Below are 17,724 nucleotides of genomic sequence, written 5' to 3'. Positions count from 1 at the left end.
GTTTTTCTTTGCACCCACCATATACAGGATTTGCTATATCTGCTGTGGTTTAAACTACTTGATGTATAATCATCTCCTGAAACCATTTGCAGATCTTTCTTGTTTTTATGGCCTGCTGCTTAGTCTTTTGCCAGTGTCAGAACTAGTTTTTGGTCTCCCACTGGATCGATTATAGTTTCTTCCCACGGTTTTTATCACCACTAGTTTCTACAGCTACACATGTATCAAAGTCAAGAATTTTTACCAAAAACCATCTGCCATGAATTGGTGATTGCTAGCTGGAAAAACACATGAGAAGCTCCACCTTGCACCGTCATCGGCCAAAAACACAATACGAAGCAACTGAACGAAGAGGGGAGGCAGACTTTTAGTTCCATTACTCCAATCGGTAAACACATGAGAACACTGTCAATGACCTTTACAAGAGGTAAATGGAGATGCTACCATTCTCCAATCTTCAAAAATGTGAAAAGTCCATATAATCTTCTCTGATCTTTTCCGATATACAGACCTATAGGAAGAAGAGACCGAAGCCAACATCTGTAGGCTACCTAAATCAGACATTATACGAAAAAAAAATCTGCTGTTTAATTACGAGTCAAAATCAGAAGGTAAAGAATGTATGTGATTCTTGACACTATACTTTGGTTGACTGAATCACCCAATAAACTTTTATAGGTTGATGTGGTCATTTATACATCAGATATGATGGGATCTACACACAACTCCCATGCATCGTATCGAGACGGGGCATGTACGCGGAGATAAAAGATGATCCTTCTGAAGAAGGTGCTGAAGCCCAATAGATATGGCTACTAGCATCCAAATCTCCGAGCTAAGGAAAAAGGTGATACGTATCTGATCATTCAATAAAGACCTACCGTAAACAATATCTTCAAAGCCAAAGAAGAAAGACAAAGGGAGAACCTCCCTATACCGACAATGGTAAGAACATATTGTAAACATAAAAATTATCTTTACAAACAACTTTAATGCTAAAATCTAAAATTAAATAATAATAAATTAAATTTATTATGTATATCTTTTGATACCTTTCGAAAACCTTTTATCTGATTTGTGTATCCCCATATTCATGTATTATATTTTTAGATCTTTAGGAGATTCTGTTTGTTTATAGGTGAAAATAGAGGTTGATAGAGGATATTTTGGTACCACCCAGCTAGTAGCCATCTCAGATCATACGTGGCACTACTCTAACCGAAGTCATGCATGCACAACCTCACTCAGAAATGACTGCATTCCAAAGTGACACCACCTCGCTCAGAAGCGATGCAAAACAAAATCCACATTACTTGAAATTGCACAAAACGATACTCGAAAATGAGAAGATAGCCCCACACAGCACAGGATCAGAACAATTGCCCTAGAATAGATAAACTGCCTGCTTAAAATATCGACGAATGCTAACAACCTATAGACGGTAGATCGCCAATAAGGTATAAAAAATAACCCCGAGCAAGAGCTAAGGGAGGCTCTCTATACACTAACTTAATCATACAACTTACATTATTGTCTTCTCCCCTTCGTTAACTTAAGTATCGAAGGGGCCACGCTGAACAATCCCTAGCGCCGGCCTATCATGTAGGATCGCTGGCCGCCTAAAGACATCTGGATGACCCTACCCAATCATCCTGAACCGAGTCCTCAGTAGCAAAAAGGCTTCTGACCGGGCAACCTATACAGTCTCACCTTACCAAGTCTCCCATGTCAATTAGGAAGAGGTACCTAGATGAGCCTACACCTTCGGTAGTAGACCAATCGTACCGAATTATCAACCGATGGTACTCATGACTCTATTATTCTGGCATTAAAAAGAGGGTCAAACGTCGCAGGCACATCTTTCTATTACTCCTCCTAACAAACGTTCGAGCGAAAAGACATTATCTCTGATCTCAAGCCCCCTCGGGAAGAGAAGGCATGTACCCCATTTCAACAGAACGAAGCCTCTGCTAGTCATATGTCATCTAAGAAAACTATAAGGAAGATTGTAATTTACATTTTTAAAATTCTAGATAGAACCCTCATATTAGTCAATCCTATTTAATTGAGCAAACTTAGAATTAGGTTACCCAAATTGGGCTCATAGATTTGGACAAATCATTTGCTCAATTAGGCCCATTAAGATTAAAATTGATTAAAATTAAAAATTAATCAAAATTTCATTTTTTTTTTCCTTGAATTCAATCAAAACTTGATTGATCGACAAGTAGTCAAAATAAAGTCATAATCTAAGTCCGATCAAAGTATTTGATTAAAATAAATCAAATTAACTAATTTTATAATTAAGGATATGAGTCAAAAATTTTAATTTTTAAAGAGTAAAACTATAATTTTAATTAGGATATATAATAAAAAAATTTAATTTCTTAAGGGCATAATTGGAAAGTAAACTTAGGGACACAGATTGAAATTATCTAATTTATGAAGGGTAAAACTATCTTTTTATTAAAAACCTTAATTGCCACTCGCTTTTTACGATCTTTGTGTGAGACGTGACCGTTGTCGTGCACGACAGTTGACTACGTGAGGTGCCACAACCATTGTTCATAGTCATTGGATGAGGCATGGTCATCACCACCAAGCGTAGTCACCGCCTACGTGTGGCACCCCTGCCCACAAGCGGTTGTATGCGTGCACTGCCCGGTGACCCCACGATTACCATGACACGGTTGTGTACACACATGCCGCCCAATGACCCTATTAGCTTAAGACATCCAATGACATGGTCTTGGCCAGCAAATGCCTTAACGGTGGCATTGCTACAATCATTGCAATCGTTATAGGCAGCCGCCACACGTAGCAACACTACACAGCCGCTGCAGCCACCACAAGCAACAACGCTATGCAGTCATCACACCCACCACGGGCAGTAGCGGTGCTATAACCATCCTAAGGTTGTCACACCCCACAGTGCTTGCACTAGGTATGTAGCCACCCAAATTGGGTTACCGACCACCAGAGGCCGTCACCCTCAAACAATACTATCATTGCTAGCAAGTTATCGATAGTGATCCATCAATCAAATACGAGGAACCTTGCATCGCTTGTAAGCGATATGATAGACCGGATAGAAAAGCAGATCGATAATATAAACAAATGGATTATGCATCGCAAATAAAAACAGAATAACAACTTTTCACAAAATAAAGGTGCTAATAAATAGACCTAAAGTATTTGATTTGACTCTAATACTAATTGTAAGCATAAAAACCATCCTTATACTTTTGTTATGTAGAAAATTTTAATACCAAAATCTGAAATCAAATTTATGATGTGTACCTTTCGATGCTATTCAAAAACTTTTTATTTGATCTGCAGGTGCATTATCATTGGATCCATAAGCTATAGTGATATCGATCTGCAAAGAGAATTAGAGTCATTATTTATCTCTCTTCTTATCCTACATATGACCACTATGAGTGATGGATCAGGGACAAAGGAGAAATGAGAGAAGATCTATAATCTTTCACTAATATCAAGTATCCCCGTTTTCTCATATCTATATTTTCTCAAATTTATATATTATGTTTTTTAGTCCCTAGGAGATGTTATCTATTTATAGGTGAGAGTAGAAAGTCTAAGATAAATAATTAAAAGAGTCCCTCCTATCAAAATCATCTCCTAAAAAATTTTATCATAATTAAATTTTAATTAATATCAAATTATATTTATAATATATCTTACTTAATTAAATATGATCGTATAATCTAACACATATGGTTCGTTGCAGAGTATATGGTAGCAACACTTGGTCCATTCGCATTTGCTCAGGTCGGTGATGCAACAACACCGGCAATCCGAGCACTTCATATAAGCAACCAGCACGACATAGCCGGCAAGTTTCATGGCCGGCCTCCGATAATTGAAGGTAGACTAACAAATTTGACAGATCAGTGAGCACTGTTGTTAGCCTCACGGAATGCATGACAGAATTTACATCAAGTAAATCCATCAGCTATACCAAATATATTATATTAAGACAACATCGTACTCTGTACTTCCAGGTTTATCTGCACTATGCAAATGAAATATCAGGGTACAGAAAATTAATTTGACTCATAATCCAAAATGAGAGGCAGGGAACTCCTACAGGAAGGTTTCCCGGCAGTGAATATGCAGTCATATAACTTTGTCGAAATGCTTAGCGAGGTGGAGCTTCTGAATTGGAAGAGCTATATATCTGTAATCATCGGATGCCAGCTAAGTTATGAAGAACGCATAATTCAAATCTAACACGAGAAACAGTCAAGATCTTTACCAGCTAAGCTAGCTGACACTTTCTAATAAAACCATAGTTGTCAACTGCAAAATCATCAGCTTGCACCGGACTGCCAATTTTAGATTCAACTGGTTGTTCTCCGCCATTTAATTTGGTCCATCAGCATTTCATCGATTGAAGGTTTTTGCTCTTGAGGGCCGCTTTGGTTTCTGCTTTGAAACTACTTGCGGTTGTCTTCTCCAGCAGACAGCTGAAAGAACGCGTCAGGAACAGCTCAACTTTGTACCGTCATCGGCCAAACACACTTTATATAAAGCAACTGGAATGTAGAGGGAGGCATACCCTCTCGTCTCTCGTTTCTCGTCTCTCTCTCTCTCTCTCTCTCTCTCTCTCTCTGCAGCTTCCAAGCAACCGCCATGGGTAACCTCAACGCCGGTATCCTTCTCATACTCGCTCTCCTAGTCTCCGCTCCTCCCTACAAAGGTAATCCTTCAGCTCATCTTCTCACGTACATTCCAAGTTTACACTGACTGGCTTCTCGACGCTCGCATGCAGGATTATCCCACGCTGGAACGCACTCCGATGACGATTACATACCTGTCTCTTCCGTCCAACACCGACCTGTCGGCGACGTGATCGACTCCTACGGCAGCGTGCTGGCGGAGCCGTTCCAGGCGTGCTCCGAATGCATGTGTTGTTCCAGAGGTGACCGCAGCCAATGCCGGCAAATGAAGTGTTGTCACCGAATCATCTGCAACCAGCCCGGCAAGCCGTTCGGCTACTGCTCGCTGAAGCCTATATCCTGCAGCTGCATCAACTGCAAATGAGTGCATGATGCGCTCTTCTGCAGCAGTCTTACCGGTTATATATTATGCTCGCCGAGGGTTGACTGCAATCCACACTAATAAAAGAAAAGTTGATAGTATGTTCTGTTGAAAGATAGCAATTATAATTGCTTAATAATAATTGGGATTATGTTTCGTTATTTCTGCAAATCCTAAAGCCACATCCTACGAAAAATACCAAAAAAATGATATATATATATATATATATAGTGACGGCTTATATCATGCTAGTTAGTGTATGCATATGTTGAGTGAAATTCAGAAACACCTCAACGAAGGCGAGTAGGTGACTTGAGATCATCCGTGGATGTGAGAGACTGTCGTTTAATAGACGTCAATATCGTATTAGCATTTGCACCAATTTGGATATATCCATGTGTGGAAAGGATGACTATTGCCCTTCTTAAGTGAAAATACTATAGGTTGGAGGCAAAGCCTCCTCGCTCAAGCTTTCATTAAGAGAGTAAATGGATGGACATTCCTACAACATCGCACACTCTATTTAGTGTCAAAAATATTCAGTGAAGAAGTTATTAACATCTTTGTCAATCTAACGTACTTTGAACACATATATATAGGGTTGTTCGAAGTGCCTCCAAGGTGAAAACGCTAAGCTACCAAGGTGCTATCTATACAAAGATCGAGGTCCAGAGAGATTTCTCGACGTGACCATTCTAATGATCAGGTTAGTAACTTGAAGTATATGAGTATATACATGAGTAGTCAAAAAAGGTAAACCTCTCCCCTCACCCCTTTCATTGTATTGAAGATAAACTTTTATACAAAATATTATATAAAATATATTACGAAAAGACAACCTCTAACTATTTCTAATAATCATTTCTTAATCTCTTATTTATGTGGGCGATAAAGAGAGGCAGCTTATAACCGTTTGTCTTGCATTTTTACCCACATGTGTAGACGATTGGGAAGTGGAATTTGTGTTCTTTCATTTCAGAGATCACATGATAATCACATGTTAGACGAAGATTGATCGATGATTACTCCCTATCAAAATAAACTACTGTTTAAATATGAGCCAAAAGAGGAACCTGAGTCATGACACTGTAGGTTGACAAGTCACCCGACAAACTTTTATAGGTTGATGTGGTCATTTACACGCTAGGTATGATGGGACGTACACGTAAGTCGCATGCACCGTACCAAGAGGGGGCTCGTATGTTGCGTGGCCGATGGTCAATCTACCGTCGTGACGCGGAGATGACAAAGGATCCTTCTCAAGAAAGTGCTGATGCCCAATAGATATGGCCACAAGCATCCGAATCGAAGAGGTAGGGAAAAACGTCATGTGTATCTGATCGTTCAATAAAGACCTACCGTAAACAATCTGTTCAAAGCAAGAGGAGGAGAAAGGGACCCTCCTATACCTATATATATATATAGAGAGAGAGAGAGACCATATCGCTCCTCGCAGAGCATATAGTAGTAACACTTGGTCCATTCGCATTGGCTCGGGTCGGCTTGTAAGCAACAGGTACGTACTCAATATTGGAGGTCATTTCGATATTTGATTGCACGCATGCATCGTGAGAGTTGGATCATACGTTAGATTCGCTGAAGAATAACCTTTTAAGAAAGAGCGAAGAGGATGAGAGGCATCATGAGACCGAGGTTGGTTCTAAGGTTGCCCTTGGTGGGTTGCAAACAGTGGTGATAAAATATTATGGAGAGGGAGATAGATCGAGAACGATCCAAGTACCCGTGCGTAACTCTTCGTCATCCTTCTATTGCTCTTAGTTCTTAAGATACGCCTTCATTCTCCGGTGATGTACTCATCATCCTTGGTGGTCATATTTATAGATCTATCTATAAATATGACGACCAGAGATGATACTATCTCATTATAGAATGATGACGTATCTTAGAAACTCCTTTTAAGAGCAATAGAAGCAGGACATAGGGGGACACTCCTGTACGTGTATCTATCTCTATCTATCTCATTCTCTTTAGTTTTTAGTCGCCACAGTTTCCAACCAGCATGGATACTCTCTGCCCTTCCCCTCGAAGGCCATTTTTCATCTGATCTTTTCATATCTCATTCCTTTCCTTTTGTTGTTGTAGATTTCTTTACTACTCATTTCTCGATGCACAGATGCATGCAGGAGCATCAAACAAGGAAAAAAACTCCAATGATGAGCATGCACCGATTACTACCGTCGAGTACCCGAAAGATGATGTGACCTGAACATATTACATTTTTCTCGAGAAAGATCATATTTTATTAGAGTAGAATAAAATAGACCATTTCTATCTCCGAAAGAAGAATGGATAGATCCAACAGGTTTGGCTAACCAGTGAACATTGTTATTAGCCTCACAGAATACAATCCATCAGCTAAACAGAAATATATTGTGTTAATCTTCTATGTATACAGACCTATGCTTCGGGTTAAAGAAACAATGCAACTCTTTCAATACAAAAAAAAAGAAGAAAATGAGCCCGTAGGCTACGTAGGCGAAGACAACGAGGGGCCAGCCCTCCCCAAACCAGGCCACCAAACTGACTCCAAATATATGCCAATACACATAAGGAGGCAGCTCACTTTTCAACATCACACCCTATACTTCCAGGTTTATGTGCTCTATGCATATAAAACATCAGGGTATAGATTTGATTTATAATCTAAAGTGAGAGGCAGGGAACTCCTTCAGGAAGATTTCCAGGCACTGGATATGCAGTGATGTAATTTTGTCGAAATGTTTTGCAAGGTGGAGCTTCTGAAGTGGAAGAACTGTCTTCGATTATCGGAGGCCGTCCATGAAACTCGCCTAAACGGTTAACGAGAGAGAACCTTTCCAATTCGTGGAACTCCATTCGGACGTTTAACACTGATGACCTCTTGTCCAATCTTACAAATTGAGCAAAAAAGTAAACTGAGTATCAAAAAAGTAATTTTTTAAGAAACATGACACGGACATCTATAATATGAAGGATAAAAAGATTGCAGTAAAAAGGAACTAAAATTCAGGCAACTGACAAGTATTGTAGGTCTATAAAGTTAACATTTGTAATTTGAATAGGTTGTACCAGCTATTCAAATAATCAAATCATATACATAAGGCATGCAATCAAAACACTGTTCAAATTTCGTGTAAATATCATAATAGGTCAGGTTTATCAAAATTGAGGACTCTCCCTTCCATTTCTAGCTTAAGTATATGCACTTTAAAATAGTATCTATATTAGATAGTTCAGATATAAATTTCCAGAAGGTTGAATACTTAGTTATAAGACATGAGACATGCAATAAAGCACTGCTCGTTTCAAGCATATGTCACAAGAGGTCAGGTATACCAAAATTCATGACAATCCTTTCCATTTATAGGTCAAGCATATGCACTTTAAAATAGGATCGATATTAGATAGCTCAGATATGAATTTCAAGAAGGTTGAATACTTAGTTTTAGTGCCAATCCCTTTACTTCCAGAAGCATTCACAGCTTCCATTCCAACTAGGTTATTCCTCACCACCCAATACAGTGACCATCATCATGTATCTCTACTATTTATTGCAGTCCTGTACTTTTTTGTCTAGGACATAAGGTTTAATCAACTACAGCCAAAACCATCTTCCACATGTGCAGCTTCACAGAAGTTGCCACCATAAATAATGTACCTTTACATCTATCTACCTGCTTCTAGCAAAGCAAACAACTACGCAATCATCACAAAAGCATGTGCAGAAATAGTTATTTGGAAAATACATTTTGTCAGATGCATCAATGGACAAACTACGACTAAATCCGAAATATGCCAGCACTCTGAAGTACTGGATCCTTCCCTACCATTTAACATTACAAAAAGGCAATTCTCATACAATCCAAGCTCTGATAGGATCAAATTCAGGATTCATAATAGGATTGAGGATCAAGACTTGGCAACATCAGATCAATGGTATCAGTCTCAGAATAAAAGAATAAAGACGAATATCAGTAAAACATCATGCATAATGTTTATCTTTTTACATAAATTTTTGTAAAGAAAAAGTTTACAGGATCTAATTTTTATGAACTTGCTTACCTGAAGGCATGCCATTCATTGAAAAATAATCTTTCTTCTGCAACTGCATCTTCACCTGCGACTCGCATAGGCTATTAGATGTAGGCAAATTCCCCATCCACTACTAGAGGCATATCATCCACGTAAAATTCTCACTTAAAAATCCAAACAATGTGCCAAGAGAGGCAGCCAGTGAAGTCCCCAAGATGACCAATGTCCATGATCCATTTTTTTTCCCCTCCTCTTACGTCTTCTGTCCTCTGCCCCTTCCCCTCTCTCTTCTCCTAGCTCCCTTTCTAACAGATGTAATTGTCATTCGTCAGAACCTGATCAAATTTGGTTGGAATCATCCGATCCTGATCAACCCAATTTGGCTCAGGTTCAGCCACAATCACAATATGCATCAGGTCCAACTAATCCTGACCATATGGCCATATTTCTGAAAAGCTTGGTTCAAGCACCATTATATTTATTCAATGACACAACAAAGTCCTACTTGCTTTTTCTCTACATCACCTGGTACCTTTAGTTTAACTGAAACCTTCTCATGTTCTATCAGTGTAATTATGGTAATAAATCTCAACAATATTGTTTGAACCAAGCTACACCTCGGATGTTACTTAAAACCAAGCTTTCAATAATCCTGATTTTAGAGTTGTCATGTAATTATGGACTGGTAAATAAGATCATCGTTGGCTGATACAGGGCTTAGTTAAACTAACTTTACAAAAATATCAGGTCAAAGCATGGACTTACATTCAAATATAACCAATTTTTTAATAAAGAACAACACATCAGAAGAAGGAAACCAATGATATTCAAACCAACCACCGGATTATGTTCATACCTTGAGAAATCACACTCAAGCTTCTTGGATCTTTGAATAAAGACTTCCATGATTTTTGAGCAAAGATGGTCTCCTGCCTTCTTACAAGAGGTAACATTATCAGAAAACCTGAAAATGTAGTTTTCCGAAAAAAGAAGAAATTAGAAAGACATGGTTCTAACTTATGAAAATAGATGTTTAAGTTGTTAATACATCCACATAATGTTTATTTCTTATATCCAGGGTAGATGTAGCAAGCAGACTCTATAGCATCTTGAAGTCATTCTATGACTTTCCCTTTATTGAGGTCACTCGGGCAACACTTACGTATTCTCTTTTTCCAAATGAATGTGATAATCTCTTCCCAAGGAAGAGATCAAGCTGCACACATCTGCAAGTGCTGATTTAGCAATGGAGAAGGTAACATTTTCATAGGCTGAAATGACCTCCTTATTAAGTATTCGAGATGGTACAGCTGGAATGAGTTGATGCATCAAGTGAGTAGTCAAAATTAGCCTTCTTCGTGGTTGAGTTGTTGATGGGCCATTCTCCAAAGCTTCAGCTCCATCATGCACCTATCATTATAAAAGCAGGGTCATAACATTCGACACCATATGTGATTCAGCACAATGAAAGAACAAGGAAGGTCAAAACAGATTATAAACAAACCTTTTCAAACAACTTATTGGTAACCCGAGCCCAGTCTAGTTCTGCAATACTGTACACAATGTGAAAACAGGTTCAATAAAAAAAATTCATTTGAAGTTCATATTGCAACGGAAATCAAAAGCACACAATCAGAATGCATCAAGTGCTACTTATGCATTAGTTCATGTTTTCTTATAGTAGTTATGGGAGTACTACTGAAACCCCCACCTGATGCTTCTTAACCTCTGCTGTCCTTGTGCGACCTTGTGCCATGGCAGAAGCTCTGTAATTGTGCTTTTCCGCTTCCTTGATCTTATAACTGCATCCTGGTCCACAATAGTAGGAAGCAGTGAATGGGTAGATGGTCTATCGGAAGATACCTCTGCGATTGATGAACTTGGCCAAGTATATGTCTGACTGTTTCGAATTCTGTGCTTGACCATAATGTTTTCGGCTGTGCTCCCAGGTATATCTGAGAAAAAATTCTGCTGAGAAGTAGGTTTTGTAATCTTCTGGCCATCATGTTCAGCAATTACTGCATCATTTTTATACATTTGATATTTTTCAAACCAAGATGGAGACACTTGAGAGTTCATACAAGTGTGCTCATTTCCTCTGATTAAATTAGCTGTTGAACATGTACTAAGAGAGGATATATCATTTTGAAGACAATGCCCTCCTGAAGAAGGTGTGCTTGCATTTTGTAACACATTTTCTTTAGAAGCAAAACTTAGCATTTTTGCATTCGATGGTAACAAACTTTGTGAACATGCACCAAGTTCACCATATGCAGGAATTTTGAAGTCTGAATCTTGTTCCTGAACATTTCCCTGATCATTGTTCCAGTACACAAAAGAAGAATTAGAGACAAAATCAGCTCCCCTTAGCCTACTTTGTACCTTGTTGCTTAGATCAGAATCAGCTTTCCTCCTAGCTTGCATCCGGTGCAGAAGGGAACAATTTTTCTGTTGAACATCTGAAGGATTTGAAGTAAAACCAGGGAACCCAATTTCACTGCTAGAAGAGGCCATTCTGTTAATGGAAGCATGTACTGCTTGAGTGTAAGGAGTTGAAGCATGCCAACTTTTCCCCTGGTCCATGCCCTTCTGATGCAAATGGACCAAGGATGGAATGAATGTATTCAAACCCTCCTCAGCATTTCCCACTAGTTCTGTCCATTGGAATTCAGTTTCTGCCTGGGTAATAGAATCTATCTTCTCAGTAATTGATGGCTTTAAGGAAAATCTCTTATTTGGATCATCTCTGTTCATCAAATGAGAACTTGTGCCTACTTCGGAAGAAGCACTCTCTCCATTACTTCCTTGATCATATGTCTTTTGCAGGCCCAAAAAACTTGTTTCCCTAATATTATGTGACTGAGGTATCTGTAGGCTGAGACTGTCAGGGAGAAGGCTAGCTTGATGTTGTTGGGTTGATATATTTGTCCACATGTATGCCAACATTGACGATGGGTCAACTTGATAAGAAATGCCTGCAGTAGAAGGCTGGATTGATATTGTTTCTGTATTAGAGTACATTGAACTACTAATCTGAGAGAAGTCCTGGACAACCTGCTTCTGCTTTGTATAATCCATCTTTGTTGTCTGCAACTGTTCACCAGAAGCGACTCTAAAAGGTGGAACTCTGCCAGCCAGAGAAGGAAATGATGTCTGAATAGATCGATCAGCTACCGACCCATCATGAGATTTATATGGTTGTTGAAGTAGTGAGGTATTTTTGACAAAAGCATTTGCATTAGCTTGGCTAAAAATGGTAAAATTCATTGACTGATCTAATGTTCCATATCCAGTGGAACTAGGAATATCTTGCTCTTTCTCCAGATAAACATTCACATTAGGATTACGTTCCTGTGACTGCTGCCCTTGTAGGTGGTTCCCCATATTACAAGAATTACGAGCTATTGCGGATAAGGTATTTTGCTTATCACAGTATAAAGCTTCTTTATGCTTTTGTTCTGATATGCTAGATATCTTACTCTGATTTTCTCTTTGAGATGTTTCATTCATGAGAGATTGAACTGATGGTGTAGAAATTGACCATATCTGGTCTTTATCTCCTGCCTTGCTGTCTAAGTTCATAGGATTAATATTTAGACAAGTATTGGAAGGTAACACAAACTTCGAAAATTGTTGAGATGGTGGGGCCAATTGCAAACCAAAACCTTGCACAGCAGATGGTTGACAAATACGAGGAGAAGCAGTATCAAAACCAACTTGAGCAGGGATATCAGTATTCCTTGACTGATCAACCTTGTGAAGAAGCTCAAGCACATTTTGACTGCACACATTCACAATAACTCAAGAATTACGAGCCAACATACAGTTGTATGGAAAATGTATAGAATTGGTCACTTGTCGTCAAACATTGCAATGGCAAGATTGGCAGTGAAAGAATGGAAAATGTACAGAAAAGAAATTAAATAGCTGGTTTCAGATGACATATAGACAAGCTCATTTAAAACCCAAAAGACAATATCAAAACCATGTTTCCTCAAAATGACTGGCAAATGAGTAGCTAAGATATGGATTAATCTATTCACTTATTGAAGTAGTCATATCATGAAAATGTATTCATGGTAAAGTTCTTTCCAGAACATCACAAAGCAGCTAAGTTCATAGAAATACATAAGTTGATGTTCACCTTGTTTGAGCAATTCTTTTATTTTGGGAATATGGACCAATGGATCCATCAAAGGAAGAAGCCGAAGCATGAGTCAAGATGTTATCTCTAGATTGTAGCTTCTGTGATTCCACTGCAATTCTCTGTAAATTAGCATATGTTAACACCAAAGCGCAATCATACCTAGGAAGTAATAGAGAGACAAAGCATTGGCAGTGTAGAAAATAAACCGAAAGCACATGATTAAAAGAAAGATGACAGTTACCTTAACAAGGTTTTCAACATTGTTTGAATCAATATGATCTGCAAACTTAGACTTTTGAGCATATATCTGTTCCTCTTTTTTATATCCTTGAATAACTGATTTGGGCATGCGCTGAAAAATAAATGGATGATTTTTAGGGAGCAAAGGTTCCACATCCATCCCCAAACTTCCTGTTAACCGCTTCATTTTAGAACCCACAGTATGTTGACCAGTTTGGATCAATGAATCTTGGATCTCGGATACAAAAGATTTCTGGTCATTAGCAGCCAACACAGAATTTTCCTTTGCACTATCTATAGTATAGCTATATCGGCTGTGATCTAAACTACTGGATGTATAGCCATCACCTGAAACCATCTGCAGATCTTTTTTGTTTTCATCGGTGCTGCTTAATCTTTTGTTAGTGTCATAACTAGTTTGTGGTCTCCCACTTAATTGATTATAGTTTCTTTCCACATTTTTGTCACCATTAGTTTTTACAGTTACACATGCATCAAAGTTCAAGTTTTTACCAAAAACCATCAGACCTGAATTGGATGCCAGCTGATTCATCTCATCATTCCACTCAAAGTTGTTTGTGTTCACAACAGAACCATAGTTGTCAACTGCAAAATCTTCAGCTTGCACCGAACTGCCAATATCGGATTCGACTGGTTGTTCTCCGCTGTTCACATGCATGTTACTACCACCAGGCTTCCCCATATTAACATCATTATCACAAACATCTGAGACACAATCCCCGCCAGGTGCCATAATATAACTACTGTTCCAGAAATTTGGTGTATCACTAAACTCCCCAGGAAAATTCACCAAGGCCTCATTTTGTTGGTAGGTCCAGCTTCCCTCAGTATACTGCATGTCTACAGAATCATTTGCACACTGCTCATATGACTGGTCCACCCACACTTCATTGGTTAAAGGTATCTGTGCTTGAGGACCACCTTCGAAGATTGGTTTCTGCTTTTGAACCTGATGAAACTGTTTGTAATTGTTTCCGCCAGCAGACAGCTGAAAAGACACATGAGGAGCTCCACTTTGTACCCTACTATTTCCATCATGTGCAAATGAGTTATGAAAACTAGGGGAAGTGCATGAATTCGAACATGCATCAGCATCATTATACAAAGGAAGATGTCTTGAAGTTAATGAGGATGCACTCTGCAGGTAGCTGTCATCCCAAGTGGTTGGCTGCTTGGCATTATCATTAGACACAACTGAATCCATTACCATTGGACGTTCCATTTTCTGGTAGCTCAAACCACTCCACTCTTCCTGGATTCCCTTATCACTGCTGCAAGCCTGTACAGCCTCCTGCATAAGAGCGCTCCAGCTTCCACTTTGCATGGAAGGAATAGCACCAAAATGGATGTTCTCCAAAGAAGACCCACAAAGAAAGTTGCCTGAACAAGTGTTCAGGCTCCCACCTAAGGGAACTTCCAAACTGTGGCCATCATCCATACCAAACAAAAGCTTCTGTTCTGTAGGGTCTAGGTTAGCAGCCACATCATCGGATGTCTCTACTTGCATTGATGGATTTTCCTGCAAGTTACTTGACAAGTCAGCTTTGTCCTGATTATCTTGGACTTCATGAACCCGAACACTGCATTTTAGATTATCTATTTGTTGAAAGTTTCCTGATGTAACATCATTACTCAGAACTTGCACTGAAGCATTATCAAGTGAGCCTTTGCCATGAAAATTACACATAGCAAATGTTCTTTCTCGTGAGAAGTTTTGTGCAGGAGAAGACTGATCACTCTGAAGAGAGTTAAATGGAACCCATGCTTTTACTGATTCATTCCTGGCTCCAGTAGTTGTCAAATCAGTGCAATTACTAGATGCCCCAAAGAACTGAGGATGTTGACATATAACCCCTTTGGCGCTTGAAACAGGAATGCCATGAAAAGTCTGGTCAAACTGTTGTGGGATGAAACCCATAGATCGCATTGTTTGAATTTGATTATTTGAAATTATGAAACTACTTGCAACATTTGGTACAGTAGGATTGTCATTTAACTGCAGCCAGTTCATGTTGTCCGCAATAAATGGTTGAGAGTTAATAGGCACTAAAGGCATGCTCGGAACAACAGTTTTTGGCCAATTACAATCGGACACATGATTAATAGGGACATCGTCTATCATTGCAGGTAACTGATCCACAGGTGCTGGTTTTGCTGAAGCGGACAATTTGCTAAGTGAATTTCGCTGTCCTGTACCCGGATCTAGCTGCTTAAATTTATTCTGGCTCTGAGGCTCTTGTATCAGTTGGCACATCAATAGTTGTTGCCATGGTTGCAGGTTATTAAGATCAGGCTGCTGCCCTCGACGAGGTTGTGACATTCCAAGTGGAGACACAAATTGTCAGTACCAACGAACAGGAGACCCAGCAACCTTCAACCCTCCTGAATATCCTTCAAGACCAGTGTAATCAAGATCACCTGTGGACAAGTATTGGTCCACCAGGAAAAAAAAGGAAAACCCTCTAATATATTCTGCTGATTGGACCTTCTTGGATATGAATGATCAGATTTCTTTTTTCTGGTTCTGCAAGAAGAAAAGCAAGAAAAATCAACAAGTATAAAATATCCAGCATCTAAACAAGCAAATAATAATAATAATAATAATAATAATAAAATTAAGCAGGTACCACTATAACGTGTCCCTCTTATACTTGTATTCTTCATCCAGAGGAAGATGCAGCATAATGCTACTCAAAAAACATGTGACAAGTTGATTCCAGAACTTGTAGTTCCATTACTAAATCTCTCAGAGTTTTGTGCTCTTCTAAGTGGGTGACAATACCTGACTGAGCAACAACAGCATCGATTAAGATCTCACAGCAACATAACTGGACAGAAACACATGAAAATCATGTGTAATTTGCCAACCTCCTATTCATAAAAGATTGGTGATAATAGGGCTACTTTCTTCCCCAACACTGTACTTCTTAGCAACTTGATTTTCAAGCACAGGATCCTGCCTAAACTGAATTGGCATTGTTACTAGAAATTTAATATGTATTAGGTATTGGGCACAAAAAAAAATGAGGTCTTGCAAGCATGATGAGATCCGTGTGCATAAACATTTCAAAAGTAATCAACTCTGAAAAGCAATCGTCAAAGTTAGAACGATAAACAAAAGATAAAGGGGAAAGTAAATGAACAAAGCATGTTAAGAAAAGTTAAGCTAAGTACTGTCAACAGAAACCTAATGGTCGTCGATCACATTCCAGGAAACCAACCCATCAAGAATCAAATTTTCACATCTCATTATGTATTTCAGGTCACAATTCGATCCTAATGGGTAGTAGCTTAACAAGAAAACAAAAGCAAAACATGGTAAAAAGAGGTTCGATGTGGAAAAATGTCATGTCTTAAAAGCCACAGTCCCACAATCCATTGAAACTTTTACTTTCTCTTTAAGCTCGTGCAAAACAGACCAAATGAAAAGAATACACTCGTACACAGCAGTATATTTCAACGCATATTCAGACGAACTAAAAACATATCTACCACCGACGTACTGAAAGGTTGCTTTTTTCGCTCGTTTCTCTCACATTTCCACAAAACCGTACCAATTGACCAAACCCTAGAACTGCAGCTGCCGTCCCAACCTTACACAGCACATCCAACTCCAAAACCAACCTCTTAATAAGGAAAAAGAAAACGATCATCCCTCCCAAGCCTCCCTACACCATTTCACGAAACTCCAAAACTCCACGAGCCACTGAACCGAGAAATCCACCAAATCAGCACGATAATCCGGGAGCCAAAGAAATCAAAACCTTAAACAGTTCCACGGAATCGAAGTGGCGAGAGAGAATTTGGGATTCTCGAGCGTGGGCGAGCGGGACTCACTTGGATTTTCATGGGCATGAGCAAATGGCGACGAAATCGGCTCCCTCTTCGGGCTAGGGTTACGGTTCCAGTGCTGGTCGATTTGTCCTCGACGAAGGCGAGACGATCCATTGGAGCTTCCTCTGCGTCTCCCACTCTTCCTCCGCGAAAAACGGGAACTTTTTTGGGACCGACGATAAAAAGGAGAGCGACGAGGAGACAGACGTAACAGCGTGCGAACATTTCAACGTACTGTCGAGGAGAAAGACGCCACCCCGCCCTCGGCGTATCTGCGAATCGGGCCGACCTGCTCCGAACCGAAACTAGTGGGCTCCACCGCTGTTTATACAATCTTTGCCGTTCATCACTTTCTTCTTTCGTTCTCGACAAATCTTGACCGTAGA

At 39.3% G+C, this 17,724-nt stretch overlaps 1 protein-coding gene across 6 annotated transcripts; it reads right to left on the bottom strand.

Annotated features, from left to right (window-relative positions):
* Positions 1 to 7,436: 7,436 nt before the first annotated feature.
* On the bottom strand, positions 7,437 to 17,555 carry LOC135679612 (uncharacterized). 6 transcript variants are annotated; one of them, XM_065193569.1, is made up of 10 exons: positions 17,342 to 17,555; positions 16,373 to 16,486; positions 16,132 to 16,290; positions 13,485 to 16,028; positions 13,241 to 13,362; positions 10,808 to 12,877; positions 10,601 to 10,649; positions 10,259 to 10,506; positions 9,953 to 10,060; positions 7,437 to 7,954 (listed from the first exon to the last, which is right to left on the bottom strand). In XM_065193569.1, exons 4-10 carry the CDS (start codon positions 15,822 to 15,824, stop codon positions 7,729 to 7,731), a joined length of 5,163 nt encoding a protein of 1,720 aa, XP_065049641.1. In that variant the 5' UTR covers positions 15,825 to 16,028; positions 16,132 to 16,290; positions 16,373 to 16,486; positions 17,342 to 17,555; the 3' UTR covers positions 7,437 to 7,728. The 6 variants fall into 6 exon arrangements, with proteins under 6 accessions (XP_065049641.1, XP_065049637.1, XP_065049640.1 ...); XM_065193565.1 differs by having other exon boundaries at positions 16,373 to 16,469; XM_065193568.1 differs by having other exon boundaries at positions 16,373 to 16,464.
* Between the last annotated feature and the right edge of the window lie 169 nt (positions 17,556 to 17,724).

Source organism: Musa acuminata, chromosome BXJ1-7 (assembly GCF_036884655.1).
Source record: "Musa acuminata AAA Group cultivar baxijiao chromosome BXJ1-7, Cavendish_Baxijiao_AAA, whole genome shotgun sequence".
In the NCBI taxonomy this organism is placed as follows: domain Eukaryota; kingdom Viridiplantae; phylum Streptophyta; class Magnoliopsida; order Zingiberales; family Musaceae; genus Musa; species Musa acuminata.
Note: the sequence above shows the minus strand (reverse complement) of the source record. Positions and strands in the feature narration are given on the sequence as shown.

What these genes read in the sequence shown, in the direction of transcription:
- LOC135679612 (XM_065193569.1), bottom strand. Translation starts at nt 15,824, where the DNA reads ATGTCACAACCTCGTCGAGGGCAGCAGCCTGATCTTAATAACCTGCAA. An exon ending in ATGTTGAAAACCTTGTTAAG is followed by an intron (nt 13,363 to 13,484) that starts GTAACTGTCATC and finishes GCTAATTTACAG; the next exon opens with AGAATTGCAGTGGAATCACA. An exon ending in CATTTGGAAAAAGAGAATAC is followed by an intron (nt 10,061 to 10,258) that starts GTAAGTGTTGCC and finishes CTACATTTTCAG; the next exon opens with GTTTTCTGATAATGTTACCT.